The following is a 25,186-nucleotide window of genomic DNA, read 5'->3' on the forward strand; positions in this document are numbered from 1 at the left end:
TGCAGAGGCATTCCTGACAGCTCAACATCACAGCAAGAGCAAATACAGAGAGCATACATTTGGGGTCAGACTAGGAGAGGCAGCACAGGGATTCCTGGAAGGTCATCCCTTATCGTTCCTCTAGTGAGCATGAAGCAGCCAAAAATAATTGCCCATGTCACAGCTATGCACTGGTTTAACATGCTGGTATTAAACCTGATCTATTAGATTGATGCAATCCCATAGAAACACTTTTCCTGCAATTTAAGAGTGGCTTAACACATTCCTAATGAACCGAATCTGGGATAGACCTGACTAAAGCTAGAAAAACAAAAGAATCGGGATTAACCTCAATAAAATAGCTTTTTCACAGGTCTTTTGCACCCCTCTAACCAGAATGACATTGAAAAAGTGTATTTTATATTAAAAACAGAGCAAAAACCCTAAGATCACTCAACAGCAAAAAGGAAGCAGAAGATGGAGCAGGGTCCTCCATGCGAAAGCAATGAGCACTGTGACGGGAGGCCCTGACCACCTGTATTGCTTGCAGCTCTTCACGGGGCTGTCTCCTGGCTCCCAGCTGACGCGGGCACCGGCTGCGCAAGGGAGCTCTACAGCAGCAGGGGAGGAGAGGAGAAGCGGGACGAGCTGCCTGTTACATGATCGAGTCTGTCTGACTTGCTATCAAATAAGAAGACTAAAAATGGAGATTGCTTGCTCACAACCACACACAGTCTCTGACGTCATTTTCAGTTTTGAGAAGTCTGATCTAACCCCGCATTATGCAACTGTTGAATATTCCACACTGGCAAAGTCTAATTTTCACACGCCTACATGCTATGTACCTGATTTTTATTTTTATTTTTAAATATCAACAGCCTACAGCATTTTTTTTTAAGAGACTTAAATGGTCATACTGGTTGTAAAAGGTCCTAGCTTCACATCTGTTGTTTAAAAGGATTAAAAGCAAAAATACAAAAAACTTCAGTCTAAACAACAGGCAATGATGATAACACAACAGTAACAGATGAAATGAAAATTCAAGGGACAATTGCAAACAGAACCTATCTCCAGCATGTGGGTTATATGCCCATGTGCAAAAATTATTCAATGCTTGTTTCATGTATAACCCACATGTCTTTTAAAGGTCACTTTTATAATAGAGATGTGCTGAGAATAAAAAACAAACAAAAAAACCAAAAAAAAACCTAAAAACAATATGCAAACAGCATGGCATGGGGATTTTATATGAGTCACTGCTGGAATGCACTAACCAGATGCTTAACCAAGCTTTCACCTGATATAAATAAATAATATCCCCTAAACAGAAGTTCTGTCCTGAATGAATTCAGATGCTGTGTAAACAGAATCTCAGACCAGGATACAGAGAAAGAAAAGAAAGAAACTGACAGCAGTCTTAGGGATAAAAGCAAAACTTAGGCTGAATTCTCCTCCCTGGTCCTCTGTACATCAGTTGGTGATGCAGAGACGGTCCTTCTTGCTGGAACCTGATGTACGACCTTGCATTACTCAAAATGTATTTAGAGCTGCTGAATAATCAGTGAGAGACTACAACCCTTTCTGCCTTTGTTTTTTTTTTTTTTTTGACAGTCTAACTTTGTGACTAACACCCACCCCCTGTCCCCTGAGGGGGGGAATGCAGAAATCATAGGAAAGAAAGACTTTGGGTTTCATGCAGTCATTACCTGCAAGTCTCCTGAGCAGGAAGCTGTTTCTGAGTAACACCCTTCCTACTAACTTTATGACGCTTGTCACATCAATGTCTCCTGATCTGCCACTGTGGAAGCTGAACAGCAGTGATCAATGTGCACAGAGGTGCATGTGCCCTGCATACAAAGCAGCAGTACGACTCCTTCCAAAATAAATATCTGGTCCCAAGACACAGGTGTGCATTCTTCAGATACACATAGTGGCTGAACTATACAGGTTCAAAACTGAGGGCCAAAGAGAGATGATCTTGCTAAGAAAGGGAAGCTGTTCTCTCCTACCAGTTAAGATGCTTGGCTTGAAGTAAGAGCTGGAATTCATTTCTACACTGTTAACTTTGCGTGGACCCAGGCAAGCACATGCTACCTGAACTGAAGGTTACATGAAATCCTCCGGATTTTTTCTGCGAATCAGGCCTGATTGACATGGTCCCTAAAGATACTGGCATGCGTGTGAAGTGATTCACTTGACTGCAGCTCATCACAGGCGCATTTTACCAGGTTGATTTACAAACTGCAGGAGCTCCATCTAATCTTCTCTTTGCTCCACCAAGGAATAAAAGTGTATGTTGCTAGGAGCGCTGATAGTCCGGACAAGAAAAAGACTTGTTTTCTGTTTCTATGGTTGCAACAGCCCTTAAGAAAGATATAAATTTCCCTGCAACAACTAACTGCATATTCATTTTAAGGTAGATCTAGTTCCAGATTCCTGAGACAGAACCCTCTACCTGTTCCCAACCCCACAAAGCCGGAGCAGCAATATAGAAAGTTTCTAATCTCAACAGAATTCAGTGAGCAGCATGATTGGTTTGGAAAACAAACAAACAAACAAACAAAAAACAAAAACCCAAAATAACCCACAGCAAATTTTCAGCCTCTATGTACAAAAATAATGCAAACAGGTGGAACATTCTAGTTATATTTTGTAAAACACACGTTTGAGATCAACAAAACATCAAACATCCAGACGCTAGATTACAAAAATCTATTGCCATCTAGTTGTCAACCCCAAGTTTAGACAGTCCTTGTCGGAAATCGTGTAATTCATCTATTTTCCCGTCTAGTACATCTAAAAAATTCTTTAATTCAGTTTTAAGGTTGGTCTGCCTATGTTTGCTCTCTTCAACTTCTGTCCTTAGTGTTCTGACTTTCTCTTCAAGATCTTTGTTCTTATTCTCAGCATCCTTAAAGACAAAAAAGACAGTAAGATGAATCATGGAGAAGAACGGTGAACAGCATTTAACAGAGTAAAGCAACAAATGGCACCAGATCAGAAAAGTTTGCTTCAACTTCTGCAAACTGATTAACACAAGCACCTCTGAAGCAACTGACAAGTGCTAGTCAGATTAAAGGGAAAAAAAGCCCATGCAGGAAAGGACACATTAAGTGGAAAAGATGCTTTGCATCAGATTTTGTCATTTGGTTGATATCTTAAAATTCAGCTGGATTTAAATCACACAGTGTGCATATATTTCTGTCATTGCTACACTTGCAGAATTAGACACTGTGCCAGCAATTACATACAGAATTATCTATGGCGGTTTAACCTTCAAAGACAAGCTTTAGAAAACACTGCCCGAGGAATAATATTGCTTTATTCAGTACTTTGGGATTTAGTGGTACTTTTTTAAAGTTCTGCATCGCCTCTGTGCAAGAGCTCAGGCATGCTATGGGGCAGCCCAGTAACACTTCCCTTGCTGCATTTTGCTCCTGCTCCTGAGCTGTCCTGCCTGTTCTCCATTTCATGAGTGTAGGCACATGCCTACTCTCCCCAAAAGTCAGAGGCATCATACTTCACCACGCTGAATCAAACCATCTGCAGCACCTGCCACCCCTCAGTAGCCTTCTGACTGACTTTACATCACTTAGATTATTAGAGTGGTGGCATGATTGATTGGATGTGATTTTGTTCATGAGCCTGCTTATATCTGCCCTCCTTCCATGTATTAATTTATTGCACTTTAAGCAAGCCCTGACTCTAACAAGTGTTGGCCGTGGCAAGCCATGAGCCCCGCTGGGTGTGACCACCTCCAGCCCCGCTGCAGCCAGCAGTGCTGAGATGAGGCAGACACATGCAGAAGGCAAATGCGGCATCCTGGGAACTTTGTCCCTGGTGGTATGCAGCTATGCTCATCTGCTTCTTTCCTAAAAGTCTCCCCTGGTGTCACCGTAGCGATTAGCCACAGGTCTTGGTGTGCTGCTCAGCACAGGCAGCTGCTGGCAGCTCCACCAGCATGAAGTAGTGGAAACATAGGATGGGGAATAGCCTGGAATCGGCAGGAGATGGATGCAACATGAACCTGGGTGAACCAATCTGTGCAAACAGCAAGGGAAAGAAACAGAGTTATTTATTTACTCCTGTGCTGGAAAGGGCACAGTGAATTTTGCAAGGAATTAGCATTTTTTGGTTTTGCAAAATGGAACTCTTTGCCTTCAAACCTTGAAGCCTGAGCAGAGAAAAGCATGTAGTTATAAGAAAGAAAATAGATGAATCAACTATTCGATAATTAATTTCATTGCTAAACTGTACCTGTAATTGTTGAGATACAGATTCACATTCTGACATTAGCTGTGGTATAATTTCACCCTGCTTTCGGAGCTCTTCCAGTTCCTTTGAAAACATGAAAGAAAAATAATTAATGCAAGTTTCAATTTAAAACATAATGAAAATTTGAGAATATGAAAGGACTTTGCATATTTTATTGTACTCAGCACAGTATTTGGATGTAAAATAATCAAAATAGCATGTCTGCATTCAAAAACACATGCTGATTTTCTGCTATAATACATTTTTTGTTATATTTTTGAGTTTGTTCTTCTACAACAGACAATGTAATTCAATATCTAGCATGAATGCCATTAATTATATTAATGAAATCTTAACCTAAAACACATATCCATGCGAAAGATACATTCAATAGGAGGGAAATCTGAAGTGCTGTAATGCTACAAGCAATTTATAGATGGTAGCAAAGAGCAAATTAGACATGAATTTTCAATGATATGTGGCAGCAAAAAAGGCCAGCGAAATTATGAACTGCATGTAGAGAGGCATCATTACAGAGCACAGCTGTGATGTGCTCTTCTCTGTCGCATAGCACTGAGCAACACCTCCCCAAATTTGTGTTCTGTTCTGTCACTGCAATCAAAATGGCTAGGACTAGCTGAAAGGAGTTCATGAAAAGAGCAATGTGACTTGAGAGGAGACCGTGTCTCTGGTGGAAATTAAGAGTGCTGACTACATTAACACCACAAATGAACACCACCAAAGTGGGTAGTAGGGAAAGACTCTAAGAAAGCCTGTGCATTTTGCAGAAGGATTGTCAGAGTGAAAAGCACGTTTGCAGGCTCAAGAGAAACTCTGTGCCTTGAAGAAAGTGCAAGATCCTCCTGCAGAAACTCTGCCCACATGGGTCATGGTCTCAAGAGCAAATACGTGTGTGTTGACACAGCACAGCAAAACTATTCCCTTCTGGAAGGCAGACTTCTTGGCTATGAAACGTAATTTCTTTCCCAACAGGTGAACTTACAGCATGATACGAGTGTAACAATACACAATTCATGCTCTTCCGCAGAGCCAGACAGTAACGCTTTCCAATACTTAGAGGGGTCTTATAAAAAGGATAGAGAAGGACTATTTACTTGGGTAGGTAACGATAGGACAAGGGAGAATAGTCTTAAACTAAAAGAGGATAGATTTAGATTAGACGTTAGGAAGAAATTCTTCACTGTAAGGGCAATGAAGCATTGGATCAGGTTGCGCAGAGAAGCTGGGGATGCCCCATCCCTGGAGGCGTTCAAGGCCAGGCTGGACGGGGCCTTGGCCAATGTGATCTAGTGGGTGGCATCCCTGCCTATTGTGGGGGGGGGGTTGGAACTTGATGAGCTTTAAGGTCCCTTCCAACCCAAGCCATTCTATGATTCTATGTTTTGCCCAAAGCATCATTACATGAATAAATTAGTTTCTTTTTGAGAAACTCTCTACTTCCAAATCTAAATGTTTTTATTTTTTCCTCCCAATTTTCCAGCATTAGTTTACATTCACATAAAAAGACACATCACTTAATACAATAGATTCTTTTTGTAAACTGCACTGAATAATTTGTTTAACTGATGTAAGAGTAATTATAGCCAGGCAATATCCCAGCCACTGATATGGGGAAGGAAAGTGTAATTTACTTTTTATATTGAGATATAAGTTCCCATGTGCATATATATATTTATATATGTATATATACACATAATACCTGGAAGCTCACGTTAAAATATAAATATATTATAATATATACACTATCATACTGTATACTTACTATATATAGTATGCATTTGCATATATATACACTATATATATGGTATATGGCATATGGTATATGGTATATAATATATATGTCTATACAAATATTTCAATAGATAGTTTTGTCCTGGCTCTCATGTCTTTACATTTCTCTCTCCTCATTTCCTACATGAAGAAGAATATCAGCAGTTCTTCCCACACGGCAACATCCGTGAGCGGACTTCACGCTGGTTTGAATTGCAAACCATGAAAAGGTCACTTATGGGTGGTTTAGAACTAATCAAGAACCTGCTAATGTAAGTATGCAGTTGGAAAACAAGTTAATATATTGCCAGTGTAAATGGATGATAGGCTGTAATATTCACAAGTCAATTGATTTTCTGGTTCATTTGGTACCACATAAGTGTGAATCTTGAGGAAAATGCTAGCAAATAAGGGTTATTATACATGCTATTACCACAGGAAGGCTGGGAAGAAAGCATGACATTTTCCTTTGAAATATGGTGCTGAAAACCATATTATATTTATAACAGTGCATCAAAATCCATCTCCCTAAACTATTTCCTTGTGCCATCTTAAAGCCCCTTAACAGTATTGCTTTTAAGAGCACCAGCTGAGATGCTGTAATGGCACATGGCAAACTTTACTGCACCTGCTGACAGCTTTTTCTCTTCAGCCAGTACAGAGCGTTTGGTCACTGTAATAAAGGAAAAGACAAGGATCCCATTATTTTCCCCACGGTTCAGGGGCTCCAAGCCATCAACATCATTCTCCTTAGAAAAATGACCACCCTGTACGTCAAAATTGACAAACTGAGGTACTCAAAATGAATCTGAATTTCTCACTCCCGGCATTAGTCTTGAGATCAGAGGGAGACTGTAAAATGGCAAAGCTGAAGCATAGGAGCCATTTGGGGGAAAAAAAAAAGAAAAAAAAAAAAGAGGATCCGTTACGCAAATGCCAAATAGCTTTGTAAATGATGTCTTTTTAATGACAGGTCCCCCTGCTCCTGATGTCTGAGGGAACACAGTACACAGGCACCGGCAACTGAAACTGTTCTCAGCGGACATCTGTCTGGCTTGGGGCAACTCGTTTCACCACTCCAGCTCTTCTATTAGGAGTAAAGCACTGCATACCGAAACCACCAAAATAGTGTGCTGTCACAGCAATAACGCATCACGAAACAAAGACCTGAGGAAAACTATTGCTGAAGAGTTCTGCCCGGAAAATCTAGAAACAGGCAACACCCCAGACTTTGGACTTTTTCTGGCTGTAGGTGAGTCAGTTCATAAATCTACATCCACAGTGAGAAGGAGACAGACCAATTCAAACTATAAAACATATGTCCGTTCTGTAATCATGGCACTTACGAGCTCTTTGTCTTGAAGCTCTGTTTCCAGCTCCTGGAGACGTCTGCTTAGCTGTGCATTTCTCTCCTTCTCTTTATTTATTTCATTGCACTGCTCCTCCAGTTCTTCAATCTTTAAGAAAAGTCAGACAACAGGTGAAATAGTCAGTTTTCTGAAAGTCTGGGGCAGATCACGGCTGATGTGAACAAGCATTGCTCCACCGAGCACAGGGAAGCGTGGACAGTGGATTTAGCTGTCATGGATCTGTTTCCTAGATCATAGCACTTGATTACTGCAACAAAATCATCGCTTCTTGCCTTAGAAAGAGTCCATGTACACATCCACGCGGGAGCCCTGGGGCTGTGTTTACTCTCTCACGCACAGTATCTCATATAATTACTCAAGGATGTGCAAAACACTGAGCTGCTAATCTAAGAGGGGCTGGGGATAAAATCTGCACTTCATTTCTGTGAAACCAGCACAGGATGGTAACGGTGGGCCTTCTCAACACAGAAAGGAGAAGAAAACTCTCCTGCACTCCCAGTTTGGCCTCCTCAGGGGTTGCTTGTCATTCTGGCTGCAGTAAGAGGGACAGGGCATCCAACCCTTGCTGGCAGAAGCTGGGAGCAGTGTTTGCCCTGCTGCTCCCTCGCCCAAGGACCAGCTTTACTCCTCCCGTGCCTCCTTTTCCCCCTCTCCAGACATCGCTCCTGGGAGCTGCACTTCCCACAGGCTGATGGACCAGCTCATTAAAGTGTGTATTTTAATTCTCAGCTTCACGCTGCTTTGGGATTATAACTTCACTCATTTGAAGGTAGAGCAATATGCAAAAAATGCTGACCCAGTTAATGAAGGGGAAGGAGCTTCCCAGGGCACTGTGATGGGGCCCTGTGAGTGCCTGGTGAGGAGGAACCTGCATGGGGAAAGGCTGAGAAAAACCTCTCTGCATGCAGAGAGACAGTGTGTTGTACAAACAGTGCTGCTGCACGGTCTGGCTAGTCTCTGGCGTGGTGACTTTGCAGCTGTAGCAAGGTGGTGCTTTGATAATCTCTTCATATCTCGGCTACAGCTACTGGGAAGTGGCATATTTCCTTGGGTAATGTTGGTGAGGACAACTCTCTGCAACCATACAGAAAAGTAAAAAGCTACACTGCAACTTAGGCTATTTTCTTACAACATGCTGTTCCAGGCTTTCACTTCTCCCCTACCCAAAAAGAAGCTGGATGGAGGAACCCAAATCATCTCACTATTAATATTGTTTGTGTAACATCAGCTAACATAGCTCCGATTTGATCTCTGAATTACCACTATGCACACCTAAAATACACGCAAATAGGCAGAGAATATCTGCCTGGGGAGAAGGTTGCTTTGTGGGGAATTTCAGTGCTGACAGACAGCCCAGGTCACTGCTGAAATACTATTTGCAGCCCACTGACATACAAAAAGATATGAAATTCCTTCCTTGAAAGCAAACACTAAGCAAACAAAAATCCTCAGCAGACTGATACAACCTGATCTCTACACCACATCCCGGAGATCCACATAAGCAGACAGGGAAAGGATGCAGCTTTTTTGAAGAAGTCAGAGATGGATAGAGTGAAGTGATCCCTGCAAGTGATGCTCCTGGAAACCAAGCTCCCCCGTGCTCAGGCTGGTGCCATCACTATGTGGGGCTGTCACCGGCTCCTGGCAGACAGCACGGTGTTATTGAGGAGCAGTGCCAGGGAATACTCTAAACTGCAGCTTTAGAAATCTGAACTTAAACTTCTCAGCTGTTCTCTGTTTCAGCTGATGCTCACTCCTATCATTACACTACTGAGAAATGTGCTCTATAATGGAGGGGAGTAGGCTTTTGCTGATGCCCTCTTGCACGTTTCTGGACAACATGTGCTCAGCGTTAGCACTGAAGCACCAGGCTCTCAGCCCAGCCCTGGCTGCACCCTGCTGCAGCAGCTCCTGTCCCTGCTGCCCACTGCCAGGCCTGGCTTTATTGCTGCGTGGTTCTCAGCTTGGCCTCATGTGGGTAACCACGCCATGACCATTCCTTCTGCTCACTCACCCTCTGGCAGCGCTGAAGTGAGCTTTGAAAGACGTATGCAGCTGTAATCATGCTTTTACCACCTTTATCACCCTGGCCAGCAACCCAGCTGACACCGAGTTGCTCAAGCCAAGAGGCTGGGAGCTCCATGTGACGCAGCAGCACGTGTCCTCCTGCTGATCCCAGCCCCTTGAACTCCCCTGCCTGCTGCCTTAGCTCCTCTGGACAGCTTTCCTTTCAAAGACAGCATCTGTCCCCCAACACACATGAAGAGACAAAGCAGCAGAAATGCTAGAGAAAGAGTAATGAAAGGAGTAACTAACCCAAAGAGATGTGCGTGCTCTGCCCCAGGTGAGACAAGGGGAGCACATAACAGTGTTCAAAGTGCCCTGGAGACAACTTTCCCAATTTCATTTAAGGCTCTCACTACAGACACCTTCTCTCCAGAACAGACATTTGTATCCATGTCTAAAAAACCACAAATTTGAACCTGATGGCTGCATCTCAGTGTTGGCACTATTTTGGCTACTCCCATCAAACAAAACCTCTGCACCTTGGCTTGCTGGCGCTGACAAAGAACAGAGCATGAGGGTGCCCTGGCACCCCTTCGCTGCAGCCAGCACGGGGGTACCTTGCTCCTGAGCTGGTCGTTCTCCTCCTTGCAGGCTGAGAACTGCTTCTTCCAGTGCTCTATGCTGGCGGCCGACTCTTGCAGCGCCGTGGTCAGCCTGGCGTTGCTCTCCCTCAGTGTCTGCAGCTCCGTCTCCCACTTCTTTACATTGGAGGAACTGGGAAGAACAGGATGCCATTAGGTGCACTGAGCATTAATCCTGTGTGTTATTACTCTCTGCCTGTCTACAAACTCACCCACTGGCGGCACACGTATGCTGACATAACATCAAGCATCCTCAGATATATGTAACTGCCTCTAGTGATTACCCACCTAAGGAGAACATAAGCCTTGATTTGACTCCTAGCAATACAGATGGGTCCACCAACCCCAGCAACAGAGACCTGTGCTTCTGGAACAGCAGTCCTGCAGCCAAGTCAGGCTGTTGAGCTAAGCCATCACCTGGGATCTCTGCTGTCTGCAAGCAGGGGTTTTACCCTGGCTTTGAGCACATTCCCTGCTGCCATGTGGAGGTGAGAGCTGTGCCTTGTGGTGCTTCAGCCGCATGTGCCTCGCCGCACTCCAGCCGCACTTGAGGCCTGGGTGTGTGGGAGCTCGCAGCAGGGCATCGCTACCCCTTGTCAGGCAGTGCTGGGATCCTTCAGCATGCGCCACGTCAAGGGGTGGACACCACATATAACTGCTTATAACTGTTTATGCTCAGCCTTAAATAGAAAAGCGTTACGCAATGCTGGAGAATGAAACTACTCATTCCCCAAAAGCTTCAAGCTGCCGTGCAGAGCCAGAGATCCAGGAGTGAATGGAGGCTCTGAAAGTCCTCCCACACCAGCTGCTGCATGCCTGTGGAGGTGTCTTCAGCAGGAAGAATGAGCAAGCCTTACGATTTCAAACAGGTTTGGTTGTTGAAATGTCCGTAAAGAGATGACGTACTTTAAGTGTAATATGTGCAGCCTTAGAGCTGGTCACTCTGTAACACTGCTCATGTCACTGCTGCCTTAGTTTTTAAAAGGCTTTATAAGAGTAGCTCGATCCTGATGTATTTTCTTTCCATTCACACACAAGAGGCAGGCAAGGCAATAAGATCCCAGAAGAGCATTGCAATATTTTAATGTTACAACTTTGCATATTCTGCCTCCTGTGCTTTCACTGTGGTAGCAAATTACGCTTCTCAGTATTTCCAATAATTTATCAAAGTAAATAGCAAAATATGTGACTTCAAGAGGCATTGTCTGCAGGTTCAGGAACATCCCCCTAAGACTTCTAAGCAGCCCAGTGAAACTATATTTTTCACTTCAACTTTTTATGGTGGAGCTCTTTCCCTTTAACAATTTTAAATATCCCGATCTACTTGCATTGAAGTAGACATAGCAAACTCAAAGAGGAAGAGCAGACTGGTTTTCCATGTTACCACTAGTAATTGCTCCTAGGTGTCATTTCTGTAGCTCTAAAACTCTGCAAACAAAGGTGGACTATGAGTTGGCATCACCAGAGTGGAAGAGATCTAATCTCATCATGAACCAGAGCAGGAAAAAAGTAAATATCTCCCAATCAGACACCAGGAGGTACTTGCTAAAATCTGCTCATTCATTCATTCTGCTGCATCATTTTAAATTAATGCAATTACATTTGAATAATTTCTGTTAATACCATTAGCCATCAGATAATTACAGCATGCTATTTCGATGCAATTAAGGTATTAAAGGAACCTCACCTTTGGGCTAGAGCAATTTTTAGTTTATCATTCTCAGACTTGAGATGTGTCTCAGCAGGACCGCCATGTGATGCCTTTTCATCATCTGTCCCATTCACACTAGATGCTCGGGTGGAAGATGGTGTTTCACGTCCAGATTCCTGTAGCACAACACCCAGATTAACAGGGGGCTTCTTTCTGCCTCCCACATCGCCTGCAAAACAGCCTGGGTTGCCTCAGCCCAAAGGCAGCACAACTTGCATGCAATGGCTACATGCAACAGGAGGATGGTGGGCTTTCCTTTGTGTCAGCTAAAAAAGGGTCCTTCAAGTCAATGTGTCAGTGCAAGTAGGTATGCGTGAGCAGGACAGATAATGTCCTCCATAAGAATTGCAAAACTGTTCTCTTTAAACAGGATGAGAGAATGATAATGATGCACAAAACAGAAGATTCAAATGTTCAATAATAATAATAATAATACAAAATCTTGTATGTTTTAACTGAAATGTCTTGTGGTTTCTAAAGGGTTTTTGTTTGTTTGTGTTTTTTAAGATAATGAAACAATATGGTACCCCTTAAAGCACACAAAGACCAAACAAAAATATACAAGATACTGCTACTCCAAATATTTGACTTTCACATACTGCTTGGTGCTGACCACGAATGCAGAACCAGCAGAGAACCATAAAGGCCATGACCAAAGTCTTTAAAAAACACCAGTATCCAAAGTCAGCCTCTTAGAGCTGTACTTGGGGACCCCACCAAGGAGGCTGGTTGCAGGAGTAAATATTCAACATATTTTTTCTAAACATACAGCTGAATTTCCTGAACAAAATTAATCTAACCTTCCTCCAAATACCAGCACAGGTCAAGTGCTCCCACTGAACCAGGGCTCATTCTTGGCTAATGCAGTGCTCATGAAATTACAGTAAATTGATTACAGAGAGACTGGGACAACACCCAATTTCCTCAGTTTGTAAGAAACCCAGCTCTCACTGGACACAGAGGCACTTGGCTTTATTGAGGTATGCTGCCTAAAAAAGTATATTACACAGATTGCAAAACAAGCTTCTTCCAGCTACTCACTAAAGCATGGCCTGTTTCTGCACCACAGCTTTCAATTAATCACATCTAGGCAATGAAACACACAATGGCCATGAACAAGCCTCCGCACTGGCAAACTGAACTCCTACGAAAGTAGATTAGACGTGACAAAAAGGAATACCTCAATAAATCTTATTTATTGTCTGTTGCAGAACTATGCTGATGAGCTTTCTAGTGACCCAAACTACATGTATCAGTACAAATCGAAGGATGTACAGCTTCTCCTGTTATTAAAGAAGTTATAACACTTCAAGAACTGCTGAAAAAAATTACATTTAAATGAAGGCAAAGAGCATGGATGGATGAAAAATATTCCTCTGACAATGTTAATGTCCAGCAGCTGACAATTACCTTTGGCAATCTTCATTTGATATACTCTCAGCTTGCTGCCAGAGGCTGGTACAGTCCATTAGAAAATTTAGCTTTAAATTATTTATCCTGTATCCATACAGGTATTAAAGATAAATTACAAACCTGGGAATGATTGCTTGAGGTCTCAATTTTCTCTTGAGATCTGTCTCTTGCTAGTTTGGCAGCCTCTTTCACTTCTTGGAATTTTTCTGCAAACTGGAAAAAGCATAAAAGATACTTATTAAAATCACAGAATCACAGAATCACAGAATCACAGAATCGTCTAGGTTGGAAGAGACCTCCAAGGTCACCCAGTCCAACCTCTGACCTAACACTAACAAGTCCTTCACTAAACCATATCACTAAGCTCAACATCTAAACGTCTTTTAAAGACCTCCAGGGATGGTGACTCACCCTGGGCAGCCCATTCCAGTGCCTAACAACCCTTTTGGTAAAGAATTTTTTCCTAATATCCAACCTAAACCTCCCCTGGCACAACTTTAGCCCATTCCCCCTTGTCCTGTCACCAGGCATGTGGGAGACATGATTTACCATCTATGGTTTAAAAAATGATTTACCATCTATTAAACTGTTCAGATTACTATCTTGATACAGTTCATAGATCTCCAGAAGTAAACAATTGATTTTGATAATTTAAAATTTTTGGCAAGAAAAGGCATTTTAATTCTTTGGCATGGAGGTACTTCCAAAAGGAACAGCAGTGTTGTTTCTAAAAGAGGGACATCTCTGCAGCTCTGGGTGGCCATAGTAAAATCCCACAGAGAAAAAGGAGCTATTGGTGCCCCTTGGTATGATGTGGTGTTTATTTCTTCCCCCTTCTTTGTCTCACTCAGTGTTGATAGTTGAAAGGACATATGATTCCATAGTTTCAAGTTTAGTATATAAGATCATAGAATCATATTTGGATAAAAGAATTATTATCAGTCTTCTGTTCCTAAGAGCAAGTCAATTAAATTAAAGAATGCAAATGACTCACTCAGACTGACATTATATCCTCGGATAATTCGGGACACTTATAACAAGATCGTAAATAAAAGCCTGACAAAAATCACATTACATAGTCAAGGAATGGGAAGAATCATCCACTTACTATTCTCATTTTCTAACTTTTAGATTTACAGCTGGTATTTAGTGTGCTCTCTCCCAGTAAAATACTGGGACTATAAATACTGATAAAATCAATCTTCTCCAACTGATCTAAGAGAAATCATACATACATGTGGAGGTACCTGTATTTTGTGCAGCACACAGAGAGTGGAAATTTCCAACAAACACATGCATTGCATTCTTAAATCACACGAACAAGCACATCCTCAAAGCCAAGTGAAATTTCAGGTGTCACTTATGAAGAATTGTGGAGTACAGTCTGTAATGATGTTTATAAGTGAAGATGGAGCTCTTGAATCCAGCTGTCTTCTATACAACAGCTGGAATTGCATATGCAAAGTATTTAGTTGCTATCTGATGGCATGTGTAGTCCCTACACACACAAATGACTTGACTACGTCTGTAGCTCCATAAAGATCATTAGGAACATCTACTTTACATTTTGTCTTTCCATGATTTAATTCCAACTTTACATAAAATATCTCCTACTGTGACAAAACGGCTATAGTGTACTGATTATTTCTAAAATACGGTGCCAACAGTAAGTTCTACACTTGGGTTTCTTGCAAATAGTAAAGAGCTGTTTTGAGTCTCTCCTTTACAATAAATCTTTATGGGCAAGTATGAAAAAATTATGAAGGTTCTTCATGGACTGTATGAACTATGAAAAACAAACAAAAAGAATTGGAAGTGATCTATCAAAAAATTTTATTTTGTAACTATCTTCATAAGGCACACGGGAGACTGCTGTGAAACATAATGTGAGCCACGAAGACAAGGACAGTTTTACACAGTTCCATAATAAAAATTGTATATGGCTAAAGAAAGCCAATCTTCAATATAAAACTGATGAAGTTTTCTTTGCACAATAGATTTCAGTCATGTCTCCAGTTTACCAACACATGTATTTAACACATCTGCTTTTAGAAACAAGCACCAGTAGGTGGGTTTTTCACCAACTCAAGAGACAGATCTTTGGCTTTAAGAGACAAAATATTACCCTTAATTCTTATCATTGTCATAACGTAAAGACTTCTGTAGCAGAATATGCAGTGAAAGACGTCTCTGTTTTTTGTTTACCCCATATATTTGGAAGCAGTCCATAAAGAGTTCTGCTGCTGCTCCTTTTTTATTCCTGGCTAATTAATAACTGCTAGATTTTACTCACAGTCTATTTTTGAAAGCTACAGAGGATCACTTGGCTTGCTATGAAATTAAAGGCCTTCGTTTGATTATTCTGCTGAGCGCAGAAAGACGATGGTGACAGCCCAAACTTGTGCAGCGTTACCAACACTAATTGCTACACTGACAGAGCAGATGTTCCGGAAACCACCACGATCCTGAGGCCGTCTGTGAGGGGGATGGCAGGACCACAGTATCTGATCACTGGCAGAAATCAGAAAGATGCCATCTCTCCAGTAACTGGCTTGCTCTGCCCCAAACGCAAATAACTGGCAAGTAATCGGTATGAAAAAATTCATGTGTCAGTTGGCTTTGAGCTATCAAACCGTTGCAACAACAGAGAGTGCTTTTAAAATGGGAAATCCTAGTTTAAAAAGTGAAATAGCCTTCTATTTTGTAAATGAAAACTTGGTAAATGTGGTCTCAAGAGGCAACAGCACATGTAAATATCCCAAACCAACTACAGAAATCATCACACTTCTTCTCCTTCTCTGCTCCCTTCACTTTCCCTTTCCTCCACCCTGTCCTTGGGCAGACACAGCTCCCCAGAATTAGCAGAAGACAGACCAGAGTAGGAGAAACACCAGCCAAACACCACGTCAGTGGCCCATCATGGCTACTGATGCATCTCCCCTTGCCCTAGAAAGCTGAGGCCAAGCTGCAGAATGGATTTGCAGCTCCCAACACTTGCAAAGCCCTTCAGTCCAAGGACATGGCAGCACAAGAGCGCTGTGTGATTATGAGTCTTGGCCAGGGAAATTTAGTGGGGACTCAAAGATGCTACTGTGCATTGCACGGATTATTTAAAAGCTGTTCAAATCTGCAGCCAGCCTGTCACCTGGAGAAATATATATATAGAGAGAGACCTTCTTAGCATTTTATACGTTAAGAAGCATTATTTATGTGCATGTAAATTTTAAGCTCCTGATCTGGCATTTATGTCTCCTCCTGACAAATTGTGGTGGTGTCAGACACGTGGAGCAGCTGCTCCCGCCCGCAGCAGTCCCATACATATCTCAGTGCCAGGCAGACCAGCAGGGGACGAGAGCATTTGCTGCAGAAAGCGGCCGGGAGCTTGCTGCAGCACAGCAAGGGCACTGCTAGCATGGTCGGGCTGGGGGCGAGGGTGGGCTGCCTGCGCCCTGCTGGGCAAATACCGCATGCCGCACGCATAAAACACACATGCGTCAATCAAAATTTAAGGTCTGGTGCTTCCCAGAAGCCGTCTGCTGTTACTTTATGATGTGCAAAGTCTGAGTTTGCTGGGCTTCTCACCTGTATAAATCTCCATCCCCATGCCCTTGGCCACCTCCAGCTCCTCAGATTATCATGTCTGTGCCAAAGCACCTTGACTGATAGCAGAAATTTTGCTTAACAGCTTGGTGTGCAAAACACATCACTACTTTTACAGCATCTGCCCTGCCTCTTCATCACGGCCAGCTGCACCATTAATTCTGTTTTGATTCCTGCTTCAATTTTCATGTAGCAACATTTGAGTAATGTCCTGAGACCTTTTTGAGGCATGGGGCAGGAAGGGGGAAAAGAGCAGTGGGTGCTGGAGGGAGGGAAAAGGACCCCGAGCAGGACATTAACTATAAACACTGTGACTCTCCTGGTCAATGTGAATGGCAATTAGGTTACTAGGTCACTGAAAGCAGTTTTCATTAATGGCTCATGTTTAATTTGAACTGCTTGTCCCTATAGGTATGGATTAATGCTTAAGTGTCTCCAGGGAGGCAAGGCATTAGAAAGAGGCATTATCTTTTATTAGGCCAGCCAATATGCTTGAAAGTGCAGAAGTTTTTAGGTGTGCTAACCTCTTCTCATGTCTCATTATTATTCTTTGTTTTCAGCAGATATTCTTCAGTTTTATTTACTTATTTATTTATTTTAAGCTAGGCTATTGATCTCTGGTTTAGAGGAGCTTTAGCATGTCCTCCTAACCCCTGGCTAAAAGCTTCAGTTATTTCCAGTAAAGCTGGCAAGCTTTTATTTGTATCTTTTATGAGTGTAATGACATCAGAATAAAATGAAACTTGATTTTACTATTCCCAATACACTTATACTTCTCTAATCTCTTCACCATCTCTGATCTTTTGTACTAATGGTTTAATAATTAAACTGAGGAGCACGATGATAAAGGATATCTTTGTCCCATTGCTTTGCATGGCAGTAATAAGACAGATTTTCTAACATTTTCCAGACAGACAACCATCAGATTTTTTTTTTTTTTAAATAGATCATTTTAAGCCATTTTCAGAAGTGCCCCTTAAGCCATCTCTCTTCAATATTCTGGCCAGAAACAGTCTTTCTGCTGGTTTTGAAAGCTTTTCCTGCAAGTAGAAGGCTGTAGTACTGGCAACAGGCCCTTCAGCAGGTCACACTGTGCAAACAGATGTGCAAATGGATCTGGAGGGGAGCACAGCTGCTCCTGAGGCCCCTGTGCCCACACAGTACTTTTATCAGATCCGTTCCTGTCTGCTCACATCGTAGTGGCCAGCATTGTGGCTGGTATTTCTAATACCAGCATTAAACTTATTCTAGGTGTGTGTTTGGACAGTGCTGGAGAATATGGCAAAATCTCTCATTAGGGTGCAAGGACCTCCAAAGGTGCTAATTCTTTCATTTGGTGTCCAAATGTGGCGTTGTATCATGCTTATCTGTTACTCAAAACCAACTATTGCCCTATGTCTACTTTAACCCTCCCATATTTCCATACTGCTTATTTAGCTATTATAAATGCCTCTTTGTCATGGGAATGGAGAATATCCACAGGTGAACTGAGCACTCCTCTACATTTGATTAAGTCTAAGAATCATAAAACATAACTGTCACCAACATCTCCTTTTTTAGAAAGTTTTGCATGTGATTGATAGGCTGGCCTTAGCATCCCAGGATAGCAGATTATTGCCATGCCACCTTTATGGACGTCTCAAGTTCAAAAATTAAATAACATGTAAAATAAACTATGCTTTGCATTTAAGAAACGCTTGAAAAAAAAATCCAGTTATATGGAAATTGCAAGAACTTGGTAAGATATTTTTAGAATAATAAAATCCTGTAGCAATTCAATTGCTTAAAAGTCTTCCTTGAATTGCAGTGGCCTGCCTCTGGTATTTTAGACACTACAAGAAACTTCTTGTTCTCAGGCTTCCTTTTGAATCAAAGCATGCAAGAGGACAGCAGCATGAGAGACTGCGTGCCATGCCCAAGGACACAATGTTTAGTTAACTGTTAAAACCTGGTGCCAAGTAGCCATGCTTCAAGTGTCAGCTATGTGCTAGATAAGTAATTCTTTTTTGTTGCATGAACAAAAAAACATCTCAGCCATTTGATGAGCACTTGGCAAGACCACTAATCTAATGACAGAGAGTGTATTTTGAACTGCTGGTTATTCATTACAAGAGGCAGCCCTACACTTTCCAAGCCTGCTGCTGCAGCCAGTCCCTGCCCCAGAGCAGCCCTGTGTTAATACCAAGGTCAGGGTGCAGCTCTGGGGGTTGCAGCTCTGGGGGCTGCAGCCCTGGTCCCACACTTGAGACCAGCTCCCTGGCTGCTCGTCCCCCAGCTCTGCCCACACCCACCATCCCCTGCCCAGCGCCAGGATCCAGGAGCTTTGGGCCAAAATCAATGGCTGAATGCCAGCAGTCCCAGGACAGGGGTAGTTCACTTTGCTTTTAGTGCCGCTCTCTGCAGAAATGAGCAAATAGGCCAGGGAGATGCCACAAAATACTTCAGAGTTGGATTGTTTCTGCAAACATCTGGAAACACAAATGCTTTCAGCCACACTGGGCAAGAGATCAAGATCACCACAGCAGTACTTTTGTCAGTGATCCGATTTAATTTATGGTTTTGACCATGAAGTTTGCAATACAGCCTGCTTCTATACATACAGATGCTAGAAAAATATAGGAAATAGTCAACTTCCATGGATGAAAAGGACATGCAGAAACATCCAGTCTGGAAGAGGTGGGATGGATACATGCAGTTCTTCACTCTTAGCAAACAAAATAGCCTGTGCAGAAATTCCCCGCGCCCCGTTACCTTGGTCAGCTGCTGCTCAGAGGGAAAGCCCAAACCAAACACAGTATTAGCTCTGCTGTCCGCCCACTGGCCGAACTTCTGTGATGTTTTAGTAAAGGTCATGTTGGGTGTGATTGTACTGTTTATGATCACCTGTTTAGAAACAGATCAAAAAAGGATTAAAAAGCAGAAGCCACATCAGAAATGTATATCCTAGCAACAACATCATTCAAAGCAATTAGCAGGTTGACTTGGGAAATTGCTGCATTCCAAAGAATTTTTACCGAAACAAACAGTTTCATATTTTGTCTCACTGGATGTAAGAATTTGGATCTTTTCTTGTCTTCTTTTTCCAAAGTACCATCATGGTCCTTCAGTTTAACACCACTGCAGGAACGCCACTGAACACAAAGCAATAGCAGGGACAGGAGGTATAAAACCACCCTGGCAGAAATGCAGATTCAAAATCCACTTTTTTTCAGCATTTCAAAGCTGGAGTCTCAGTGTGGGAGCGCACAGCCACTGCCACTGCCTGGCCAGGCACCAAGCCTGGTGTCCACCAGCAGCATCTGCCTCAGAACTGGAGAAGCAAGGAGATATTTCTGCATTTCCCCATCTGGCTTCAGGCCTCCACATGTGGGATGCCAGACACATGTGGGAAATAGAAAAAAAAATCAAGACAAGGAGAAACTGATAGCTTAACAATGAGCTTAACTTGGGAAGGTTATAAAGTGCGTCACCAACAATGCATATGCAGTTTCAAATGTGGGCGTCTTCAAGATAAATATTCTGCCACTTTTACACAAGTTAACTAATATCTGGTTCAGCAGCCTTGAAAGCAGCACTGGCTCTTTTAATTAAAGAAATAGCCAACAGGAGGAAGGCCACTGGGACAAAGTCTCTCAGGAACCGACCAGAAAAAGCATAAAATGTAATCGTACAAAAAGGAATGAGATATATGCCAGTTCATTATCAAAAATCTTAACTTTATTTCCAGATACATCGTTATATGAGTCTAGAGACTCCTTCGCTTGGAAATGAATTCCTGCACAATGTTCTTCCTCCTAGCAGAACACAAGCTTTCTTCGGTAATGCGCGCCATCATTTCCAATATGCAAATTATGCAGTAATTAAGCCAAAACTGTGGGACAGTTTAATTAACATGATCAGGAAGTATCCTGGCAACATCATTTACTATGTATTCTGAGCAGTTTTTTTCTTAAACTCTCTCTTACATTTAGCAAAAAGTGTGAATTAAATTTACCAGAGAAAGAGCATTCCTTGCCTCCATCCCCTCCTTAACTTCGGACCCCTGTGCTGATGCTTTTATTTTCTTCCTTAGAACTTGTTCAACCTCAGTGGTTCCCCCTGCTTTGCACCGTCACTTTCCAACAAACATCCTGCCACGAGCACAGGTAATGACTTTCATGCAAAATGAGTCGCTTCAGACCAAGTTCAAAAGCAGTCTGAAAACATTGTCGCTGAAAGCTTCAACCAAAAGGATCAAAGCAGAGCACGGCCAGGTGGCTGATGCTCCTGAAGTAGGGTGGTGTTTTTTTTTTTTTTGTTTGTTTTGTTTTTTTCATGGGAAGAATTGGGACGAGAAGGGAGAGAGGTGATACTTCTTCAACCAGTGCTGGTTGACACATACTGTATAGAAATGAGCTTTTGGAGACGAAACCTGTTTTTGGGTGGCTGTCTCATAGGTGGAGGCATAAAGAAAGCTGCCCAGATGTGCTCTGTTCTAGCTGAGTCACACAGCAGAAATGCAGCCAATATAAAATCTAAGCGCAATTGCAGAGATTTAAATTAAAAGAAAATCAAAGCTGTCAAAGACTTTATGTATGGTTTTGACAATTCAAAGGGAGGATGACGATATGAGGACTGTATGATACAATGAGTCACAAGAAAGGGAGGGAAAGCTACCACCAACCCAGAAAAATCAGGATGTTTTCCCAAAACTTTAAAGAAAGTACTATATGTGTACTCAAAAATCTAACGTCAGACAGATGAACTACTTAAACATTCTTGCTTTCCTGAGTTACTGAATTTATTTTAGGAGCTCTAAAATACCCAGAAATTTCAAGTGATAAAAGGTATTATTTCAGTCCTTCTGTGCCTATCAAATTAGCCATCTTTGGGAAAAAAAGTAATAAAATGACCCCTCATTGAAAGGCAAGAGTGTCCTCCATGAGACGCAGCCTCTGAGAACAGCAACATTCTTCCATACCTCCTAAAATAATAATTTAGTAAATTCAAATAGAAAAAACACACCAAAGAGATCACTTAGACCACGGTCCAATATTATCAAAGAAGTGATAAGAAGAATAAAGAAGCCTGCAAATTGTAAACTGTGAAACATCTTATTGAGCACAGAGATGAAGCACATTAGCTTAGCACCTTAGAGGTTAATTTTTTTTCTATAGCCAGCGCAGAATCCAAGAAAAGGTTGTGGTGATCACACACCTTCAAGAAACTGACAGTTCATCTGTTAAATTTATAATAAGCTGCAATTAGTGAAACTGCTTGGAAGCCAGCTCTACCTTTTTTTCAAACCCTCTCTGTCAGTCAGGCACTCCAGACATCCTGCACTCCTGCAGACAAGTGAAAACCTAAGGAAAAGTTTAGGAGATTAACTCAGAGCTGCACAGGAACAGTCCAGAGAAGGGGGACACTGCACTTGCCCACCTGGTCCTCCTCCCCACCCTCACCCCATCACCCTCGCAGGAAGATGCTGTAACACTGAACTGGAGGAGCACTCAGTTCCTCACCTGTAAACCTGCTAACCTCTCAAGAGTGGGGGCTATGCTCCTGACCACTCCTCCCTCTCTCCAGAACAACATTTCCAGTCTGGGGAGGAGGTAGGGGAGGCGTCTGTGGCCATCGCACCAAGGGTGCTCAACCACAGCAGGAAGGTCTCCTTTTTTGATGCAAGGATGAGCCAGAATTTTCGACTTTCAAAGGAAGAAGGAGCTGAGAGGAATGGCGGAGGAGGGCAAGGGCACTGTCTGAAAGCTGCTCCTGGCAGAAGGAGCACCCCACCCCCCAGGCTCCTGTCCACCCCTACCTGCAATCCATTACCATAATCCTTTAAGAGTCCACTCATCAATTCAAATGTGCTCTTATGAGACAGCTTTGTGGTCAGTCCTCATTCCTATAACACGTCGGAATTCCAGCTGCATCAGAAAACTGGATAAACTTGTGGACTTTCATCCAGGGGAATGGATTCAAAAGCCACGCAGCTCTCTAATCAACTGCAGTCAGTCCCTGAAGTGGTTAAAGAGTTCTCCCTATAGACAAAGGCAAAGGGGAGCATAATATAATAAGCACCATACAGAATAATAAACTCATTCATCACACTGACTGCGTTGTCTACATGTGGTTAAAAAAAAAATCTGCCTATGCTCTCATCTAGATGCCAGTGTATCAGATGGCAAACATTCCTGATATATCTGCACGAGCCAAATAAAATCTCATACTAATTTCACTTCCTTTGGGAGAAAAACAATCCTGACAGATCTAAATTTTTATTTAAAGATGACACTGAAGAATTTTCACAGTACAAGGTAGTGCTACATCAACCAGCAATGACTCCAGACGTTTAGGAACACACCGGGCATATTCATCAGATAACAGCAATGCAAATAAGCTGGTGGAGAGCAGAACACTCAGAGGCTGTAACAGACCCATCTTGCTGCCTTCCCACGGAGAGAAACTGCCAAATAAATCAAGCAGAGAGGTCACACGATGACCTGTGCAGAAGAAAAATTGTTATTGGCAGCTCACACCGCTCATACCCTATGAGCAGTGTATGTATACACAGCCGCCTTTTATTTTAGGGGACTCCTCGAGTATTTAAAGGGTCCCTTCCTAAACTACCTGTGTCACAACACCGCACTGATGATTATTCTGAGATAATAGTGCCAAGTTAGGAATTATTCTGGAATTTCCCCTTTAAAATCACATCAGCTTTTATTCTGAAGTAACCTCACCTCCAGAAAAGCCCTGAGGCTCAAGACCATAGTATCTACTCATTAAGAAGTCACTACATTAAAACCTCCCTGTTTCATTTTCACACCTCTCAATATATGCTTTCCAGTTTGCAGCCCTTGTGAAATTTAATTTCCCCAACCCACCAGGCTGCTAATCTTCAGTAAAGATGTATCTCAGTCTAAAAACAGAATTAGGAGGGAAGGAAGCTGCCAGTCCTCTGGCTACAGCGATCACAGGCTCAGCAGGTTCTTCCAGCTCACCAAGTCGACACGAATCAGAAGTGCTTTGTGACCCCGGATGTGAAGACAAGGAGATGGGGTGGATTTGCTGAGAAATTCTCCCTCTATCCCAAATGTTCAGCAACTCCTTTGTAGAATTTATCCACCTACATTTCCATGATTTGCACTATCCTTCGCTATCTACCATGCTTTGTATCTCTGCTGACAACTTCCAGACTTACATGCAATGTCTTTTCACCAATGTATTACTGGCCTAAGGAGGCAGAAACTGCAGATTACACAAGAGTGAAATCACATCATGAGGAAGGTGCTAACCTGTGTGGTGTTTAGAGCTCTTTGTCTCCTTCCAAATTAAAAAAAAAAAGTAACCTGCAGTCTGTAGCAGCACCTGCACATCAGATTGCATAAGTAAACTGCTTAGCTGTGACCCCAAGATGTCAGATCATCTTCTCTCCAGTCCTACAAAGCTAGCACACAGACACACGCACTGTTAACCAGGACAGCACTACTAAAAGGAAAATAGTGTTCCCAGTTCAGTCTCTCTACCAGAGGGGACCAGGAGAAGCACAAAGATACACTCATAGCAAGAACTTGGGACGGAAGAAAGAACAGCCTTTGGCCAAAACAGTGAACCTGTAACGTAGGAGGATTAAGTATGGTTCTTTTACAAATCAGGGCCAGCAGATATGATGAAATCTGTCTCCCCACCCTATTTGCTAAGTCTTTGTAAAAGGTCCTTAAAAAAAAAAAAAAGGCATGGGAAAACAGCAGCATCTGCACATGTTCTAGCTTTGCTTTATCTGCTGCATCTGCCACATAGGTGGTGCTTCACCTGGGACAGGCTGAGGGTAGGGGTTTAGTAGATTGGAAGCATCATAAACATGTTAAAAAGACCACTGAAATTCTCAGTGTTTCTGTTCCTCCTGCTCCACTGTATCACTTGGACATGACTGGGGGGCCTGGAGCTGCCAGGACATCCACTGCCAGCCTCTTGCTCCAGCCACTGAGCACTGTACCCCCACAGTGCTGGCAGGCCAGGCCAGCCGCTGCTTTTCAAGAATTTCTGTTCTACCCAGTTAACCAGGATGCAAGTATTTCACCCATCCATGGCTTTGAAAAGCTTCCATAACTGCACAGTGCTAAGGAGGCAGGAGTGGAAAGGGAAGCGCAGTGATTCACACACACTGCGACCAGAAGGATGCCAGGGCTCCTCAGAAGCTGTAGAGGACTTGCTGCAGTCCAAAGCATTTCCTTTTCAGCCTGAACTCCCCCTACAGAGAGGAGATTCACATTTTGTGAGTAACACCTCTCACGTGCTGCTGCTGCTGCTTGCTCTGCATGGAAAAGGGACGTTTCTACAGCTGCATTTAGCTTTTTTTTCCCCTAGAGATCCACCTTCCATCCCCAGCATAATTCATTTTTAACCCCAGAAGGCAACAAATCAAACAAAAAACATGC

At 42.6% G+C, this 25,186-nt stretch overlaps 1 protein-coding gene across 2 annotated transcripts in view; it reads right to left on the reverse strand.

The window, feature by feature from the left end:
- Positions 1-1,585: 1,585 nt before the first annotated feature.
- Positions 1,586-25,186, reverse strand: part of HOMER2 (homer scaffold protein 2) — a 55,268-nt gene continuing 31,667 nt past the window's right edge. The window contains exons 3-9 of one of the 2 annotated variants that reach the window (XM_035554745.2): positions 19,518-19,649; positions 13,287-13,379; positions 11,730-11,869; positions 10,019-10,175; positions 7,371-7,481; positions 4,237-4,317; positions 1,586-2,890 (exon numbers count right to left, since the gene is read on the reverse strand). In XM_035554745.2, the coding sequence (XP_035410638.2) occupies positions 2,702-2,890; positions 4,237-4,317; positions 7,371-7,481; positions 10,019-10,175; positions 11,730-11,869; positions 13,287-13,379; positions 19,518-19,649 (903 nt within the window). In that variant the 3' untranslated portion in view covers positions 1,586-2,701. The remainder of the gene's footprint in view (positions 2,891-4,236; positions 4,318-7,370; positions 7,482-10,018; positions 10,176-11,729; positions 11,870-13,286; positions 13,380-19,517; positions 19,650-25,186) is intronic. The other variant, XM_050712973.1, reaches the window with a different exon arrangement.

The sequence above is a fragment of the Cygnus atratus genome, chromosome 11 (assembly GCF_013377495.2).
Source record: "Cygnus atratus isolate AKBS03 ecotype Queensland, Australia chromosome 11, CAtr_DNAZoo_HiC_assembly, whole genome shotgun sequence".
Classification (NCBI taxonomy): domain Eukaryota; kingdom Metazoa; phylum Chordata; class Aves; order Anseriformes; family Anatidae; genus Cygnus; species Cygnus atratus.